At 33.2% G+C, this 20661-nt stretch overlaps 2 protein-coding genes across 2 annotated transcripts; both read right to left on the bottom strand.

Annotated features, from left to right (window-relative positions):
• Positions 1-12037: 12037 nt before the first annotated feature.
• On the bottom strand, positions 12038-14092 carry LOC131079779 (L-type lectin-domain containing receptor kinase IX.1-like). The gene has a single exon (XM_058017823.2). The coding sequence runs from the start codon at positions 14090-14092 to the stop codon at positions 12038-12040; it is 2055 nt and encodes a 684-aa protein (XP_057873806.2).
• Positions 14093-17991: 3899 nt separating this feature from the next.
• Positions 17992-20000, bottom strand: LOC131079778 (L-type lectin-domain containing receptor kinase IX.1-like). Its single transcript, XM_059221060.1, has 4 exons — positions 19733-20000; positions 19412-19556; positions 18857-19268; positions 17992-18741 (listed from the first exon to the last, which is right to left on the bottom strand). Exons 1-4 carry the CDS (start codon positions 19998-20000, stop codon positions 17992-17994), a joined length of 1575 nt encoding a protein of 524 aa, XP_059077043.1.
• Between the last annotated feature and the right edge of the window lie 661 nt (positions 20001-20661).

Here is a 20661-nt window from a genome sequence, read left to right as displayed (position 1 = left end):
CCCTTGATCCCATTTTCTTAAAAGAAGATAAAATCGCACATAGAAGAGTAAATATTAGGAAAATATATTTGCATTAATATCATAAGCTATCTTTTATCAGATAATAACCAACAAAATCAAATACAGAATGACCCACTTAAAATAGGGAACCTACAACTGTTCTATTACTTTTTTATCTGCAAAATAACATTACAGTTCCTGTTATTTCCTACAACTCTCTAGAGCTACTTTAGGCCTAACCTTGTAGAAAAGATCTATTTTATAGAGATATTTCTCAGAAAATCTGGACCCTAACTAATGGCCTTGAATTCTCTTTTATAGAAAACAAGGGAGCGACAAGCTTCAGGCCATGTGACACTTATCAACAAAACCGATCCTTAGAGGCTGTCAACAATTCTTGTTACAAATCACTCCTTATCCACATGTTAGCGCCGATGATGAGGTGGAACCAAACTTTCCAACTAATCATTGGTAGAAACAAAAATTCTTGAGTTGTGCCACTATCATCCAAACACTCTTGGATGGACCCTGAGATTCTTAGTCTGTTCCAAAGCATTTATCTTCCTGAAAAATAAAATAGATCCCAACATGAAACAAGACTTTCCCTCTAAATTAAAGGAAAATCTCCAGCCTTTATGCCCTGGATCCGATAAAATGGAAAGAGGAACTTGGGGGTAAATAGAATTTGTTGAGAAGGCATTGCAGCTTCCCTGATGCTGCAGAGATGAGTGGATGCCAATACTCACTCAAACAAATCCTTCTTTTAGTTCCCCATGAGCTCCCTCTTGGAACACTCTGCCAACAAAATGCAGAGTAAGAGTGAGAAATAGGCCTAGGGTGACCTTTCTTGAAAAGAAAAGGATTTCACACCCCCTCTGGCAATCCCCTAAGCTTTCACATCCCCTCTGGAAATGAACAAAATTATACCAGAGAAAGATCATCCATCCAGTATCACAAAATATCCAATGACTCCATTCATAGTTTTGTTCGAACACCGTCCTCTCACTAATGAAGAACTGTTCTTAGAAAAATGAAGAAACTTTTATTTATTTCTACCCATTATATCATGTGCTTAGTGAATTTATAAACATAAAATCCTTTCAATGTGGCAGTGTTAATCCGTGTGAAGAATCATCACCTTGATATCTTTTGCTCGCCTTGTCATCTACGAATTCTAGTAGTCATGCCTATAACTCAAATCGCCACCATTTTGTAGGCCATCACTCTATTTCCATTGGCATGCATTCACCTTACGTGAATGATTTTATTATGATCTTATTCCTTTCTTCAATGTATAGTCTCCTTCTTTATGATTTATTTCAACAAGCAAATATTTGAATTCATCAGAGAACTCATGATCCATCACACTTGAATTGGAAGCTTATCCAAATCCTTTCACATCTCTGAGCTATCATCTTTGACTGTCAAATCAATCCTGAATTGACAAGTTTGAATCCCATTCATTCTATCTTTTCCCATGAGCTATGGTTGGTGCCTCCAAAATCCCTCCAAACTTCTCATTTGAAAGTCATCCATAGATCTCATCCAAATTGGAAAATCTAACAGTCATTTCTTGCCAACTTAGCACTTTGACTTTCCATCAGTATCTATGGACCCACAAAATCCTGACTGAAAAGTGCCATATCATCCTTCAACCAAACTCCGTCAGCAACCTCTTCTTAAGCCTTTTTTATCAACCTAGGACATGTGGCATCATCTCATGATGTCGTGGTCTGTAATCGCCCTGCAACTTCCATCATGGGAATACAAGGGTCGTCTGATTTGTTTAATGTTTACCGCTTTGCATACTGCCTGCCAACTCTTCCAGGACTTAAAAATTGATGGGACTATTATTAGATCGACCTTTACCGTCTGCAAACCGGTATCACAATGCTTTCGACTGATTAAGCTGCTAACCCTGTTGGTTTTTGCTGATAACACGTGGCACAATCTCCCGACGTCTTGGTCATTAAAATCCTCTCATCTTTGATCATGGGGAAGCACTAGCTGTTGGATCCATCCTGTCTTTAACAAACGATCGAAGTATTTAGGATCTTTTGACTTAGGAAAATATAAGTGCGGGCATAAATATTTTAAAGGGGGACTGATAACAAGAATATTATGTGCATGACTTAGGGAAATTATTATTTCATGAATCGGTTGATCAACATTTTTCTTAGGGAATAAGATGGCCTCGCTCATGGAAGGAGTACCCTCGGCTTTAAGTGGGAGAAAAGGTAATAGTAAAATATATCATCACTAGGTTTTTCTTCACAAAATGTAAGAAGTTTTGATAAATCCTAAACCCTAGACCTTGAATCATTCACAAAGGATACAAGTAAAACATGAAAAATCAATGTTTTGAGCTTAAAAATTTAGAATTTCATGCAATCAATTTTCAAAGCTATCAATATCACCTTCACTGTCTAAAGCAGAGTGTGAACCTGTTCAACATTTTAATTAATGGCATCTCAGTTGCATTACCAGGTCAAGTGATGAAAGCAAGTTTAGGGAAAAATTAAATATCAATTTCACAACCACTTCCCATTGTACAACAATTTATGCCAGCTACTTTTTCTATTACACATACTTAAACTATGAAATTTATATATTCCATTGAAAAGGGTATACAAAGGATACTTCTATTTGGTTTCAAAAATGTCTACTTCATATAGAGGACTTGGGATGTAAATTTTGTAAAGAAAGTTAGATACAATATTGTGGTTCATTGTTTCAGAATAAAGTTAATGTTCACAATTACTAATACATGCATGATATACAGTATGACCTCTCATTTTGCATTGGTAAAATTTGACCAAAATGTCTTAATGTTTTTATAAATGAAACTCATTTTTGGCCAGGTTTTGTTGAATGTTCCTTATAGATGAGTATAAACCTCCAATGGTATTGTTGAGAAACAATCGCTATTGAGCCTCTACAATTAGTGACCCATTAAGTGTTAAAGTTGTCGACTCAAATCCTTTTTAACTTAGCGTTAAGATAAAGACCATAATATTATGTATCTAGACGCTGGATATGATATCCTTTTGTTAGACACCAATTCTTATTTTACTTGATGTATTTCAGGCTATTACATGGAGGTGATAAGGATTTAAATATGGATTTCTTCCAAACTTTCTAATTATGTAATTATAATGTAAAGAATAACTAATACTTTCGCATGGATGATTGCCATATTACTTATTCGTAAGTGGTCAATTTGAACATGACAAATTCAGTTTTCATAACTTTCTTTTAATGTAAATTATACATTCAAATTTAATACCATATGCATATGTAATACAAGAAACATTGCATATAAAAAATCCGCACTCTTAAACTTGAAAAAATCTCATACAAAAGAATTTATCAATTTGATCTTATTTTTGTGTTCATGTTGTTATATAAGGAAGGCATTAGGTTGAACAAATACTTCAAAATTCATTGGAATACAAATTACTGTCATGGTGGATGTTCATATTCTTGAATGTGTCACATAAGGGTTGCCAATCAATAGACTTATTTTGAATTATAGAGAAGCATTTGTTAGATATCTCGAAATGAGGAAGATAATAGATGTGTAAGTTTTCATATTATTGAGGCCAATATTACAAAATGTTTTATATTTTTTTAATTGTGGCAATTGGAAATAAGATATTTTGTATAATTTAGTGTAATTATTCAGAGAAGATTGTACCCTCCTATATATTATTCAGAGTATATTTTACTATTGGCGTAACCCTGGAACCTCCTTTTGGTGCAAGCACTAGTAGTTACTAATGTTATGATCTGATTTTCCCTAGGAAATAATTATAAGGTAAGCAATTTCACCAATCGTATATTTCTATTTTGTGTGATTTTTTAGGTTCATGATGATTAGATAATATTTTATATATTAATTATTCTATCCAATGATATTTATGTGGAAGTCAATGAATAAGATTATTTTAGTTTATTTATATTGTCATTTATTTCTATGATTTTCATTTAATTTTTATTTAGTAATTTGTCATTTTAGTCATTTGTATGTGTATGATTGTAAATTATGAATTTTTAAATTTGAATTTCTTAATTTGAGGGATTTGATAAGGGGTGCCTCACTCTCACTTAAAAAGTTTCAAAATGATATTTATGAATGTGATTTTTCTACATGCAAATCAAGGACAAGAATAGAAAATTCTAATAATTACATTTTAGCATGCTTATATTTTCATGGGTATTAATTTAGTTCTACATGTTTGTTTGCCTCCACATGCATGGAGACTAGTGTCATAGTTGTAGATCCAAAGTAGAGCAAAAAATAATTGATCTTCACAAATTTTGAAACATTTTTTAAAAAAGATTGTAATTTTTAGTCATTTGGTGAATCTATTTGTCACATGTTCAATAATAAAATATAGACTAAAATTTACATTTTAAATTACATATTTAATTAATCTAGACTTTATGACTTTCCAGTCTAATCTAATTTTAATTTTAACTATTGTAATTATTTAATTAATCTCAATATCTATATGAGTGATTTATTCCCTTATGAATCTAATAAAATCAACTTTCTTATATGACATTACATTTATACTTCTTTATTAATTTATTTAGATTTTAAGTTTCTTATCATCATTTATTTAGGGTTTAGAGTTAGAACCCACCTCTGTTTATCTATCTTTCACTTCTCCCATAGCGATCCCTCACACCCACCACTATTTTACACTTCAACAAATCTTGTATATTAGTTACATATTTCTTTGAATATTGAATGATTTGAAATTGGTTGAGAATTTAACTTGTTGATCTTTGTGGATCAGATTGCATGTATTTTTTTGCATCAACATTTTGGATCAGATTTTATGATCCATCATCAAGATATTTTTTTAATACCCTTATTCTCAATAAAATCTTGATGATAGATCATAGAATCTAATCTAAAATGTTGATCAAAAAAATATATGCAATCTAGTTCAAAACAATAACAAGTTAAATTTCATGATTATGAAAATATAGTATTAATTGTTGAGAAATTGAAATTATTGAAGAGAAAAACTTGCAGCCTATTTTTTCAATCATCATTCACCTAGGCATCGCATCTTTCTCTCTCCTTGAGATTTTTCAGAAAGGGTGGTAGAGTATAGTGGAGTTAATGAGTGAAAAACTGTACTTTGAAAAAAACGATATTGATGTCGATCCACACATGATCGGAATCCCATTTACTTTTTCGTGTCAAATTCCATAGCAACGATCTGATACAATTATCCATTTTACGTTGTATTGTTAAACAAGATGATGCCTCTGCCATAAGTGTACATGGGTTGCTCCAAGTCGAAAGGCACCAAGGTGAATAAAATGAAGAATTCAAAACAGTCCCAGATAATTATAACTAAAATATTTCTACAAAATAAATTAACAAAACACACCCAAAACTTAACATTGTTATTTTCAAAAGGAAGACGATTACATAATAGTTTTGTAAATATATTTTTATGAACACTATTTACAATTCTTTTTATTATGAAAGCCTGAAAATAGAGTAGCTAAACAATGCTCATATACATTGATTCTTGACATAGAAAAATAGAGGTATATAAGAATAGATCACTGCCTTCTAAGAAAGCTAAAGCAAAAGCTCACTAAATGAAGTCTGATCTCATTCCAGCCTAAGAAAAATAGAAAGACTAAAAAAATAAAATAAAAACTGTAGGAGCAATATTGGACACTGGTAGAACTAGAATACGAGGTTCAAATCAGTTTCTAACATGCTCCCCGTTAATGAGAAGAGGACTAGCAATGCAATTTCAAAGAATGAAAAACTAATCCTTGGTAGCAACTCAAAAAAAAATGTCAGCAACTTGTTCTATAGTTTTGATATACCTGTGTTCTACTTCCTTCTTCTCACCAAGTATCTCATAACATGGTATTTTAGATTAAAGTGTTTTGTTTTTCTATGATGTACGAGATTTTTAACTAATTTAATTGTTCCCATATCTTCACAAAATATCACTATAGGCTAAAGATGTTCTTTTGCCCAATCTCTTCAAGAACATTTATGAGCCATAGTGCATGAGTACCTAGAGATGTGATTGTAACATATTTTTCCTAAAGTGAAACTATTCTTTTCGTATTTGAGCTTTAAGAAATCAAGCCTGAATTAAAATTAAAACAATTACCAGAGGTAGATTTTTAGTCATCCACACTACTTTTCTAATTAGACTAACTAAAACCAACTATATTTTCTCTATTGGAACTATAGTAATGAATGTCAAAATTTAAAGTTCCTTTCACATACTTCAAAATTTTTTTGGCAACCTTCATATATAAATTAGAAGGTTTTTTCATATACCTTGAAACAAGAGAAAGTACATGTATGCAATATTAGGCCTAGAGTGAGTGGCAAACATCAAACTCCCAACAACACTCCTATAAGTTGTCCCATCAGCCTATTTAGCACCATTATCTATACGCAACACCACTCCATGAGAAATTGGAGGAGGTTGGTTTAAAATTAACCATAACAAACTTCTTCAACATATTTTTGACATATTTTTTTTGACAAAGGAAAATTTCATCAATACTTTAATAAAAATCCTCACCTAAAAAAATTATTGCATAGGACCTAAATCTGACTTCTCAAATTCTTTTAAAAAAGAAATTTTGAATGTATCTTTCATCACATAACTACTATGCATATACAACACATAGTCAGCATGTAAATTAATAATAATAATTTCATTACCTTCTTGTTTGTCATAAAGGGTAGGTTCACTTTGACTTCTAGTGAAGTCATTCTCTTTAAAATACCAATTAATACTAGCATACCAATCTCTTTGTACTTTCTTGAGGCCATGCAAGGCCTTCTTCAACTTGTAAACTTGGTGCCTTTTACCTTGAACCACAAAACCTTGCAGTTGTTCCACATAAATTTCTTCTTCTAAGTATCCATTCAAGAAGGCACTTTTCACATCCATATAATGAATGCTCCATTTATTTTGGGCTATAGGTGAAATCAACATTCTAATAGTCTCTTGACATGCTACAAATGCAAATGTTTCATCATAATATATATTGTACCTTTGATTGAATCCTTTAGCAAAGTTAACCTTGATATGTGACTTTCTACACTTCCATCACTATAGTGCTTAGTCTTGTAGACACATTTAGTGCAATATTTTTCCTATCATGTGGAATCTCTATAAACTCCCAAGTACCATTCTTATTAATAGAATCCATCTCATGATACTATGATAAGCCCAAAATAACTATTTGATAATTCCATCCAAAGTAGCCATTTTATTGAATTACACAGTAATCACTCACATTCCCAATTTCTGACATTGTCAAATTCTCAAATTCCCTTTTCATATTTTTTATCTTAGTAAACTTGATCTAATCATTACCTTGGTAAGCTTCTTTTAGAGTCTTCTAGGCATCTTTAATTATTTTTGCATCTACAATTCTAGGAAACAAGATCTTATCAAGAGCTATTGGAATGTGAAACAAATCCTATGCATTCCTCTTCTTAGCCATTCATAGTTGGCTATAGGCACATTCCAATCAGCAAGGTCTTCATTTCATATTTCTACAATTTCCCATAAGTGTTTTCATTTCATAAATTTCATCATTTTAATACACCATTAATCATAATCACTTATGTTAAATTATAGGATTGGAAAAGAGTTAATATTTGACATTATTAAATTTTAATCAAAGTCATTTACTCAAATACCAAATGAAGAATTCAAATAAGTCCTAGATAATTTTAACCAAAATATTTCAACAAAATACATTAACAGAACATACCAAAAAATTAACCTCTATTATTTTGAAATAGAAGAAGATTATATAAATGTTTTGTAAATCTATTTTTTCTCAACAAAATTTTAAAGTTTTTCTAATTTTGAAATCTTAAAAACAAAGTAGCTAAATAGAACTTAGATACAATTTCCCATAAGTGTTTTCATTTCATAAATTTCATCATTTTAATACACCATTAATCATAATCACTTATGTTGAATTATAGGATTGGAAAAGAGTTAATATTTGACATTACTAAACTCTTATCAAAGTCATCTACTAAAATACCAAATGAAGAATTCAAAAAAGTCACAGATAATTTTAACCAAAATATTTCAACAAAATAAATTAACAAAACATACCAAAATTGAACACTATTATTTTAAAATAGAAGAAGATTACATAATTGTTTTGTAAATCTATTTTCACTGAACAACATTTTAAAGTTTTTCTAATTTTGAAAGCTTAAAAACAAAGTAGCTAAAAAGAACTCAGATACATTGATTCATGACATAACAACATAGAGGTACAAAAGAAGAGATCATTTCCTTCTGAGGAAGCTAGTTTAATAGAAACTAAATAAATGAAGTCTGATTTCCTTCAAGCATAGGAACATGCAAAATAGAAAGTCTAAAAAATAAAATAGAAATGGCTAGATCAACATTAGATAGTGGAAAAACTAGAACAAGAGGTTCACATTATTCTCCAACAAGAAAGTCTATCTCTATAATCATCTACATAAAGAATGTACCTACCAATATGAAGTGAAAATGTGGAGAAAAAATTGACATATATTGAGAAGAGTTGTGTTGTATTAGAATAGGTTTATTATAAACCTCTCAACTGAAGTTGTTGTTGGTTCTCTATTCAATGGCAAAAAATATATTATATTTATTTATTTTTATATTGTGTTTATGGTTGGTGTGTAAATATATATTGAAGAAGGAATTTTAATCCACAAAGTCCTTTACCTATCTAATACCAGAGCATGACCCTTATTCTAAAACCTTTTTTAGTAAGAGCCAAGGATTGAAGAGTATCCACTCTGCTTAGAGCATGATCTTGACCTCACCATTTATGATTTTAAAGCCTTCCACTCAACAAGACTTGATCATTGTTGGGCTCACTATGAACTTAACTATAAAACCAAGGGTACTTTGACGTTATTGATATATTCATTCACCTAAGATATTTACATATTTTAGAAACTATTTAATAATTTAATTTTAATTTATTTTAATTATCTTAATTTTTTATATAATTTTACATCTAGTTATTTGTCATCCAAGTTGATTTAAAAAAAAATGATGGACATTGTTTTCATGCTAGGAAAGATAAAATATGATTTTTAAAAGATGAATTTTATAATTTGAGGCAATTTTTTCTTATGTAAACAATAATTTTGAACTAAGTAAAACACAACCTATTTTATGTTGCACAATGGGGTGGTGTATTTAATACCATATTTTTTTTAGATGATCTATGATTCTCATATGAGCATTCCTATGGGAGCATCATAACTATATCATATGTTTGTTCTAACCTCCTAGATGAAAACTACACATTTGCCTTTCACCTTCAATATAAATTTATCATCAGAAAATTGGTATAGCTAAGGGCTTGACTAGGGAGACCATGAAAAAGGTTATGTTGTATGAGGCATCATAATAAATATATATATTATCAAACATACACATTGAGGAAAAAAAAATGAATATTAAAAAAACTCTTTGCCACATATCTAATTTTGGTGGATGATTTAGTGAGGTCATGGTTTATGTAATACCACTTAGTGGTTTTATGCAAGGTTGTCTATATAAAAGTAAGCATATGAGTAGTTGTTAGGCTTGATGTGTCTAGCATTTGGTTTGTTGCATAATATTGAATTCAACTTCACTTGTATGTTAAATACGTGAAAACAAAGACTGGGATGCATGACTATATGGTTTTCATTTTCCTGTTTATATAAAAGAATGCAACTAGCTTGTTTGATGTTTCATTAGCTTGTACAGATAATTTACAAGTCTAATGTAATCATATTATTGAGATAATAGATTGATTATCTAAGCTTTTTTGGTGACTCTATGTTTCCCTCTTGATATTTTCTTATTGTAAATCTATCATTACCTTATGATACATTTGTTATTATTTTATGTTGTAGAATTCTAAATGCTTATTATTGATGTGTTTCTCTTATGAAGATTTTGTAGAAATCTTAAAATATATCTATAAACTCCTATCATTCATTAAGAATAAGCCTCCATGTCATATGATCAAATTCAAAAGTTATAAATAACTGCAAGGATGCATTGTGTACAACTAAATAAGAACTTGAATCCACCAAGTGTCCAACTCCAATAGTGTGGGGATTAATTCCAATAGAAACATGATTCAAAATCCACTTGTCACAAGAATTGGATTCTCAAGGTGTATTTCAATGATCCCACACACCTACCCTATTGATATCCTAAGAATAACTATCTCCAAGAAAGGTAATCTATAACCAATTGTCACTTCAACAATGACTAATACCATAACAATGGAACCATTGTTGCACCCCTAAACTAAGATTTAGCACCAAAATCAATATCATGTACAACCTCCCCTAGAAAAATATATGCCTCTCCCAAATGTGGTGCCTAACATAAACATTTATAATAATTTTATAAAATTTAAATCATTAATGTGTAAGATAAATAACTTATATTGACAATATTACCTCTTGTCAATTATTATGTGAAATGGAAATATTATAATGGAATTAGAAAAAAATATTATTCTTTTTGGTGAACTTGTGACAAATAGCTAAACTTTTTCATTAGTGGAGTAAGGAATATATTCTTATGTGTTATGTGTTAGTATTTAGAATACAAAATATTTTATTTGTAATTTAGCTTATTGATTTTCTAATCTTATTATCTTTGGAAGAGTGTGAAAAGAGGTTTGGAACATTCTCGACACAAAATAAGAGTTTATATGCAAGTTCAATTATGGTGGAATCATTATTGTGAGCTAAAGGATTTGTATGTTAGTCAACATATAACACAAGGGTCATTGATGTATCTAAATATTTCAAACATTTTTGAAGATTGATTTATTACAGGTTATCTTTTATAGCACTTCTATGTACATCTTTCTCATATAGTGAAATGGTGAGTGAGGACCATCATGGCTAGATTTTTCACCTTGAATGGTGGGTTTCTCTAAGTTATGTTGTGTTATCATAGATTTGGGCATGTTTGTATGTAACTAAATGTAACATATAGTTACCAAACATATAGTTGATTAAAAATAATTATTGGGTGAACTAAATGTAACTTGTTTCTTGATTGACATCGTTACATCAATACAATCTATTTTTTAAGAGAAAAAAGAGAAACAAACATCTTTATCTATCACCTTAGTCTCTATCGATAAATATATTGCTGTTTTAGTTTTGTGTATGATACTATTCATTTATGTTTCTATTTGTTTTACATATTTCTAGTATTGATTCCTCATTAAAATAGATAACATGTACCAAGAGTTGACATCTATATCCTTAGCTATATCAATTTTATCAGTTCTTAAAAGAAATTACTTTCATGTTGCCCATTTAATTTTAATTTTATATTTTTCATACAAATTAAAATGGTCAAAGAATATAACTGTAAAAATTGCACAACTTAAAATTTTCCCTTTTGTGTTGGTTTCACATTGACTTTCTTATGTCTTATAGAATAACAAGCAAACAAGTAATGCAATTTTTACTAAACGTTGACACGTAACATGATCCATGCTTATTCCTGCTTGTATTGACTCCGAATATTGATTTTAATGCTCTATTTTATTCTCATCTTTTCTTACATCTAAAATATTCAATAGCATGAACTTCCATTTTATTATTAAAATAGTATGCCATAGAAAAGAAAAAGGGGACCTTGATTACGTAGACTCACTCCAACAATTTTAACTCACCAATTCTAATGATTTTTAAAAAAATATTCAAGCGAAATTGAATCATAATTACATTTATTCATTTATTTATTTCTTTTGTCCAGCGATCCCATCAGCAAAATTTTCAACCAAAAGTAAATCCTAGTCCCATGAATCCATTTCTAAAACAGATTCTACACACCAGTAAAGATAAGTGGTGTTACGAAAAACCAATCCAATTTTGTTTGATTACGTGGATCAAGGTAGATAGAAATTAATGGGAGTCTTGAATTCAACGATAGATGGGAACAATATTTTGTGGTCAAATTTGTATAAACTAGCGAGGCTCTGTGACGAACAATGGATACTCCGATATTTTATCCGGGCCGCTCGAAGCCGTTGATGACGTGAAAGCCGACGGGCTTAACATGACATCTGGACGCAGGCGCTGGCTATAGACAGCGACGGGCAAACCAAGAGGAACATATGGCAATTCAGTTTCCCCTTTCAATATCTTTGTCACCTCCCTCATTTTTGGCCTTGATGTGGGATCTGGATGAGAGCACAGCAGCCCCACCAACAGCATCCTCTCCATTTCATTCTCGTTAAACAGTCCACCCAGTTTCTCATCCGCAGCACATAAAATCTTTCCGTGTTCATATAAATCCCAAACCCATTCTACCAGTCTGCAGTTATGTTTATTTAGAGAGCGGTCAACGGGCCGCCTTCCGCAGGCAATTTCCAGAGTCACCGCCCCAAAGCTGAACACGTCCGTCTCTGGACTGGCTTTCCCTGTCATTACACACTCGGGTGCTAAATACCCAAATGTGCCTGCCACTACAGTTGTATGAGAAGCTGCATTATGACGCTCCACCAGTCTTGCCAAACCAAAATCCCCTAGCTTGGCATTAAAATTGGAATCCAACATTACGTTGCTTGCCTTGACATCTCGGTGCACAACAAGCTGGTCCCATTCCTCGTGGAGATAAACAAGAGCAGAGGCTAAGTCACAGGCAATATTATACCTCCGTTCCCAATTCAGAGAACCCTTCTGCTCCCCAAAGATATAATTATCCAGACTCCCATTAGGCAGGTACTCGTATACTAGGAGTAACTCACCCTTTCGATGGCACCATCCTAAAAGCCGCACAAGATTACGGTGCCTCAGCCTACTGATTATAGTAACCTCAGAAACATACTCCTTTCTTCCTTGACTCGATCCTTGGGATATTTTCTTTACAGCCACCACTTCCTTCGTGCCAGGCAGGACACCCCTGTACACGCCACCGAAGCCTCCTTGCCCAAGTTTTTCATTATCGCTGAAATTTCCTGTCGCAGTGCTGAGCTCCGCATAAGAGAATTTGCGTGGGCCCTGAGAAAACCACTGGTCCAGCTCCACATCGCTCTCTTCACTTGCCTCACCAACGCCTTCACTTTTTCTGAAATACCGCCGCCAGCCAATGAATACCAAACCGCAGATAGCCATAGCGCTGCAGAAGACCACTATCAATATAACCCAGAAATGGCTATTGCTTTCATTGTGAGCGTTGGTTGGAGGTGGAACAGCTGATAATTCCCACGAATACTGACAAGAGAAATTCCAAGAGTTCACAGTGTGTGTCTCCGAGGAATTTCCTGTCGAAGCCGAGAGGCCAACCCTGATTGTCTCTGGAAGAAAGTCCCGCAAATCTATATCATAAATTAAGATTGGGGTTGGAGGTTTAGAAATACTTATGCCATCGGGATTACACAAGAGAAACACTTGCAGCCTCTTTACCCACGCGTCCCATTGCTTTCCATTCTTGAGTTTCTTATCACAAAGACTGGAGTTTTCAGCTACGTCTGTCAGCGAAACGTTTACCTTGGACAAAATACTGTTGATATCGATCCCCACATGATTGCCATCGGGATCAAAGTAATTCTTGAAAGTGTCAAACTCCACAGCAACCATCTGATAGGATAATCCAGTCAAAGTTGAGTCATTAAATAAGCCGAGACCTCCACCCGTAGCGTTCAAGGGCTGTTCCAAGTTGAAAGGCGCCAAGAAGAAAGCAAGTCCGTCTCCGAAAAGTTTTCGATTATCATTGCCCCTGCCAATAATGAATTGAAAATGATTAGAGAAGCTCGCCAAAGCTCGAGAGGATTTGTCCCAAAGTGGAACCGAGTGATTGTAAGCCGCCCAGCCTAAGCTACTGCCCAGGTTCCCTGTTGCTTGGTTCTTGGTCAGTTCTATAGCCTTGTCTCCTAGGAAATAGGCATCATTTTGGATTATAAAGTCCGTGCTGGGAGGGAATGAAAAGCTAAGATTTCCTGCATGTGACATGAAAATAAGAGAAGCGGCGACACAGGAGAAGAGAAAGATGGAAGAAGGAGAATAACAGAGCTTGGCCATTCTCTGGATTGTTGGGTGTTATTGCCTTAGTGTAAAGGCCTAGTTTGGGATGCCATCAATTGTATCTCATATATTGAGTCGGTCGGCCAGATCCGGCAGATTCCAGAGAGACATATGAACGTAAGGTATAAGAGGGTTCAACTACTCTCAATTTGTTTTCGCCAATGGGCAATTAAGTTTTGTAAAGATTGGATTCACTGGACGTCGCATTCCACAGTGATATGTGTAGTTCAGGTGGTGCCACATGGCCGTGATCTGCCTGGGGGGCGTGGAATGGTTATAAATGGATATGGATAATGACTATAGCTAGTAATAAATTGACGTATAAAGACTCGAAATATATAAAACAAGAGGAAAAAACCACGCGAAATCATTTCTTGCATATTGCAATGTGACTCAAAAAATTTTAAAATAAAGAAAAGAGTTGTATTGACGGAATACAACTATTGAAAAAAACAATAACAAATTGTATGAATTTTCTATGAATTAAAAATAATCATGTTAATTTAATTTAAATTAATATAGATATTTTAAAATATATTTATTTAAAAGTAATTAAGTGGTTGATTATTAAATTTATTTTACAAAATTTATCTGTAAATTTTCGTAACTTTTTTTATTCAATATCTTAAGTACATAATTCTATCAATAGTATTAAAATTTTATGAAAAAAATATTTAATAAGTGTATGTATTGTTTTATATTTTATGTCATATGTTAATTTATTAATTACATACCTTTTTTGCTATATTATATGTAAAAGAAGAATTCTAAAAGGGTTGAAACATTTTTTAAACAATGAGACCCAAAACTTAGCTAAAATTTCAAACAAAAAGACAACAAGAAATGGCTAAAATTTCAAACAAAAAGACAACAAGAAATAGACTTCCATTGAATATAGAACTCCACAACAAGAATTAATGACAAAAATCATACAAAATATCCATATCTAAAAACTCAAGGTTGCCTGTAATTGAATATCCATTTCCATGCATTTGATGATATATTCAAGATGAAATATTTCTCATATTAGAATTAAAAATGATTATATAGAGAATAAAACACTAAAATATGTGAATGTAAAATCAATATAAAATATAATCATATGTGTTCACAATGTCTTAGCCTAAGTAGGGAAATGCAAGTCACATGATGGAAGAATACTAGCCTATGTAGATACCCAACTCGAAATCATTATCTTATTTTGGATGTATAATGTGTGGTAAAGGATTTAATTAAGTGTGATAAAAAAAATATATTCACAAACACATAATACTGAGGAAGGAGGGGTTACATGGTTGTTTCTCATTAGTGATAAAAAAATATGAATAAATTAAGAGCTTAAATATTTAGTCATTGTGTTTGAGCCTTATCTATTAATTCTAGTTATAAAAAATCTATTTGATCTATCTATTTTTAAAAATGTAATGGTGGATGTACTTCTCCTTTTTACTGGAAATATATTGTTAGATGGCCTGTGGAGAGAGACAATGAATATTGGGTTGTTGTTGCTCCTATTCTTCTTGATCAATATTGTACTCTAGCTTGAGCTTTTGATCCTTAAGGTGTTTACTCTATTTCTAGTGGTTATCAATTAATATTAATTAATTAGATAAAAATGATTTACGTAGAGATAACCAACAAAATAAATTCTTTTATTCCAAATGAATTAATATTTTCCTTTTCATTATTTAGCTACATTATTGATTGGAATAAATTCTATTTTAAGTATTTAACTAAATCTAAAAATGAACTTTTTTAGTTAATTCAAACAATATTTTACTTTATTATCCTACACCAATTAAGAAAGACATTTATAAATCCAATTTTATCAAATCAATTAAACCACATAGATCTATATTATTGTACCAATATCATAATTTCATTAAAATCGTGCATTCATACAAATCTATGTGAATGTGTGCAGTCTCCATCATAACATCCGCTGTGAGAAAGCTAGGCAATCTCTGCCTAGGGCACATTCCCATCTTCACACCTATTAATGACTTATGAACATAATTTGGCATTGGTATATCAAAATGTAAAGCAATAATAAACATTGAATTTTACGTGCATTTCAAATAAAATAAAGTGTTTAATGGTTTCATAATCCCATTTCACAATATTTATAAAGTCAACAGTTAACATTCTTATTAATTTTCTAATTATATTGAATCATTTCTAATTATTAATAATAATTAAGTATGATGAAATTCAGGTTGTGATAGGGTGAAGCTTGCATTTATGTTGAGAGTCAATGTAGGTTGGTTTTTGCATATATAATTATGATTGGTGTCTTTGCTAGGTCAGATGCCTACTTCACATTGTAATTGTCGAATATTTTTGTGACTTTGGATATTGATAGTGGATCCAAGCAAGTATTTCTCACCTTGGATTTTTCCTTGGTTTTTCTGATATATGTGGTGTTCAATTATGTGGATATGTGTTTATGATCTTCTTGTGAATTACTACTATAATTATAATATGTGATTTGGTAATTTGTAAAATTGAAGCTAAATTTTGATAATATACCGATTCACCCCACTCTTAGCATATTTGTGTTCTAACAACATTCACTCCTACACATTAATTTTGATCCTCAATTTCACTCTCCCCATCTTTTTTTACATCTACAATTTATGAAAGTAATTAAGACTACTTAAATGATTGATATAAATGAGAAATAATATTTTAGTATCTAACTAGTTGTTATATGTTGACTATTAGAAAAAAAAAATCTCATTTGTATCTATAGAGTTGTATCGAAGCACCACTCTTGATTTTTACACACCTTCGAGGAGCATTTTTTGAGTTATAGCTCATATGGAAAAAAAAAGGAATCAAACTTATGACTTTATATATATTGTTGAAGTGCTCTACCAAATAAGCTATTTTCCCATCTTTTTCTATTTCATCATCAATCTATGTGTGGTTTATTTCCAACGACCATCTTAAGTCACACTAAGGGTGCTTAGGGTTCCTCACCTGGATTCAATATCAGACATTACAAAACAACTCATATGGACCGGCTAGCACTCAAACCTGGGATCTTCAATTTGCTATCGGATTGCTCTATTGACTAAGCTATTGGCACCTCTTTGGCTAGTATTCACTTGTGACTTATTTTCAATAGAACTAACAATGAATTTGTTACTAAATTATTTGTTTCATTGTCATTTAGGGTATCCCTTCCATGCTTGTTTGTTGTTATCAATCATTTTTCTAGTTATTGAATAGTATCTTTAATAATTTTAACAAAATGAAGATACTCTACACTATTAGCAAACTCTCAAGCACACCACAAATTTTTTAATGAAAGACAAATGCAAACATATAACACAAATTTGTGGTGAGCAATATAAACAAATTTATATATCATATCCACCTATATATTAGTTTTGTAATTGTGAAGGTGTATAATCAGTCTCACAATTATATAGATAATAAATTTATACATCCCAATTATTTTTCTAATTATCACTGAATTTATTACATCTAAAAATATCATTTTCACCAATCTATCACCTTCTCTAGGTAAATACCTTTATTCTATTTATTAATATTTTTTTGTAAATTTAATTCAACACTTCACTCTTCTAGCTCATTTATCTAAACTAAATCCTATTTTCTTTTGTGAGCAACCCCATGAATGCATTCCTAAAGTAAATTTTACACGCAACTAAAGATAGGAGGGGTTACGGAAAACCATTCTAATTTTGTTTGATTGAGCGGGTCAAGGAGGATCGTATTTCATTTTGAAATCAATGGGGCTATTGAATTCAATGATGGATACATTAACGAAGAGGAAGAACATTTTGAGGTCGAATTTGTATAAACTAGCAAGGATTTGAATCGAACAACAGATACGTCGACATTTTATCCGAGCTGCTTGAAGCCGTTTAAGACGTGAAAGCCAACGAGCTTGAAATGATAGGAGGACGAAGGCGCTGGCGCTGGCTGTACACAGCGACAGGAAAATCCAGGAGAACAAATGACAAATCAGCTTCGCCTTTCAATATCTTTGTCACCTCTCTCATTTTAGGTCTTGATGTGGGGTCTGGGTGAGAGCACAGCACCCCCACCAACAGCATCCTCTCCATTTCCTTCTCGTTAAATTTTCCACCCAATTTCTCATCCGCAGCACATAAAATATTTCCGTGTCCATATAAATTCCAAGCCCATTCTACCAGTCTACAATTCTGTTCATGTAGAGAGCGGTCAACCGGCCGCCCTCCGCAGGCAGTTTCCAGAGTCACCACCCCAAAGCTGAATACGTCCGTCTCTGGACTGGCCTTCCCTGTCATTACACACTCGGGCGCTAAATACCCAAGTGTGCCTGCCACCACAGTTGTATGAGAAGCTGAATGATGACGCTCGACCAGTCTAGCGAAATCAAAATCTCCCAACTTGGCGTTGAAATTGGAATCCAACATTACGCTGCTTGCCTTTATGTCTCGGTGCACAACAAGTTGGTCCCATTCCTCGTGGAGATAAGCTAGAGCAGAGGCTAAGTCACAAGCAATATCATACCTCCTGTCCCAATCCAAAGCACCCTTCTGCTCCCCAAAAATATAATTATCTAGACTTCCATTAGGCAGGTATTCATAGACCAGGAGTAACTCGCCCTTTCGATGGCACCATCCTAAGAGCTGCACAAGATTACGGTTCTGAGCCTACTGATTATAGTAACCTCAGAAACGTACTCCTTTCTTCCTTGGTGCGACCCTTGAGATATTTTCTTCACAGCTACCATTTCCTTTGTGCCAGGCAGGATGCCCCTGTAAACGCCACCGAAGCCTCCTTGCCCAAGCTTTCCACTATCGCTGTACTGAGCTCCGCATAGGAGATTTTTCGTGGGCCCTGTAAAAAACATTGGTCCACCTCCACAACGCTGTCTTCAGTTGCCTCACCACCGCATTCGCTTTTTCTGAAATACTGTCGCCAGCCAATGAATATGAAACCGCAGATGGCCAGGGCGCTGCAAAAGACAACTATCAATATAACCCGGAAATGGCTATTGTTTATCTTGCCATTTCCAAAAGAAGAGTTTGGGAGCGTTGATTGGAAATTGAACAGCTGATGATTCCCACGAATAATTACAAGAGAAATCCCAGGCGTAACCAGTGTGCGTCTCTGAGGACAACCCTGTTGAGGCCGAGGCCAACCTTGATGTTCTCTGGAAGAAAATCCCGTAGATGTATATCATAAATTAAAATTGGGGTACGAGGTTTAGAAATACTTATGCCGTTATGGTTACAGAAGAGAAACACTTGCAGCCTCTTTGCCCCAGCGTCATAATCCACCCACGCTTCCTAATGCTTTCCATTCTTGAGCTTTTTATCACAAAGACCGGACTTTCCTACGCTGGTCAGCGAAACGTTGACCTTCGAAAAAATACTATTGACGTCAACACCCACATGGTTGTCGTCGGGATCCAAAGCACTGTTGTTGTGAGTGTCAAATTCTGATAGAATGATCCATTATAGGTTGTGTAGTTAAACAAGCCGAGACCTCCGGATAAGCGTTCTTTGGTTGCTCCAACTCGAAAGTTGCCAAGAAGAACGCAAGACCTTCTCCAAAACCGCTTTGAATATTATTGCCCTTCCCGATAAGGAATTGAAAATGGCTAGAGAAGTTTGCCAGAGCTCAAGAGGAGTATGAGATTGTCCCAAAGCGGAATCGATTTATTGTAAGCTGCCCAGCCTGAGCTATTGGCCAGGCTCCCTGTTGCTTGGTTCTTGGTCAGAAGTATGAGATTGTCTCCTTGAAAATAAGCATCATTTTGAGTTTTAAAATCGTTGCTGGGAGGGAATGCAAAGCTAAGATTTCCTGCGTGTGACATTAAAATGAGAGAAGCGGCAACACAGGAGAAGAGCAGGGAAGAAACAGCATGACAGAGCTCGGCCATTCTCAGAATTTCGGGGTGTAATTTACCATTCAGAATTGGTAATTTTTGGATGCCATGAATTGTATCTTATATATTGAGTCAGTCGGCCATATCCGGCAGTTTCCATAGAGATGTAGGAACAAAAGATATAAGACTGTTGAATTACGCTAAATTCTCTATCACTGGTGAGCAATTAGGTTTTCTAATGATTGGACTCACTGAAAGTCGTATTGTTTTCTTTATATGGTGCCACGTGGCCGTAATCTCCTGGGAGGCGTGGGATATTATATTTCTCTCTAGAAATTTATGAATATTTATTATTGAAGTAAGTATACAACTTTGGAGAGAGGACCTTGATTTGCATAAATGGATAGGGATAATGACTAGAGTTAGTACTACGTTAACGTTCACGACACCAAGTATATAGAGTCAGTATTACGTTGACATTCACGACACCAAGTATATAAAACAAGAGAAAAAGGCCGAGCTCAATTATTTCTTACATATTGCAATGTGACTCCTCAAATAAAAAAAAAAAAAATCGTATTGATGTAAGAAACGGAAGAAAAAAGATTATTTTATAATTTATAATACTAAAAGTTTTTATATGAGTCTATAGATGGCTTATAGTAATATGGGAATACCTTGTACTCTTTGTGGGAAGCACCTAACTATGCTACAA

The sequence above is a fragment of the Cryptomeria japonica genome, chromosome 5, assembly GCF_030272615.1.
Source record: "Cryptomeria japonica chromosome 5, Sugi_1.0, whole genome shotgun sequence".
NCBI lineage: Eukaryota > Viridiplantae > Streptophyta > Pinopsida > Cupressales > Cupressaceae > Cryptomeria > Cryptomeria japonica.
The sequence above is the reverse complement of the archived record's forward strand: the minus strand, read 5'-3'. Positions and strand labels throughout refer to the sequence as shown.

Bases quoted from the DNA above. Each gene is read 5' to 3' on its own strand.
- LOC131079779 (XM_058017823.2), bottom strand. From the start codon at position 14,092: ATGGCCAAGCTCTGTTATTCTCCTTCTTCCATCTTTCTCTTCTCCTGT.
- LOC131079778 (XM_059221060.1), bottom strand. From the start codon at position 20,000: ATGGCCGAGCTCTGTCATGCTGTTTCTTCCCTGCTCTTCTCCTGTGTT. The intron at 19,269-19,411 runs GCATTAGGAAGC...ATTTTCTTCCAG, and splicing joins AAAAAGCTCAAGAATGGAAA to AGAACATCAAGGTTGGCCTC. The intron at 18,742-18,856 runs GCACAAAGGAAA...AATCTTGTGCAG, and splicing joins TTACAGGGGCATCCTGCCTG to CTCTTAGGATGGTGCCATCG.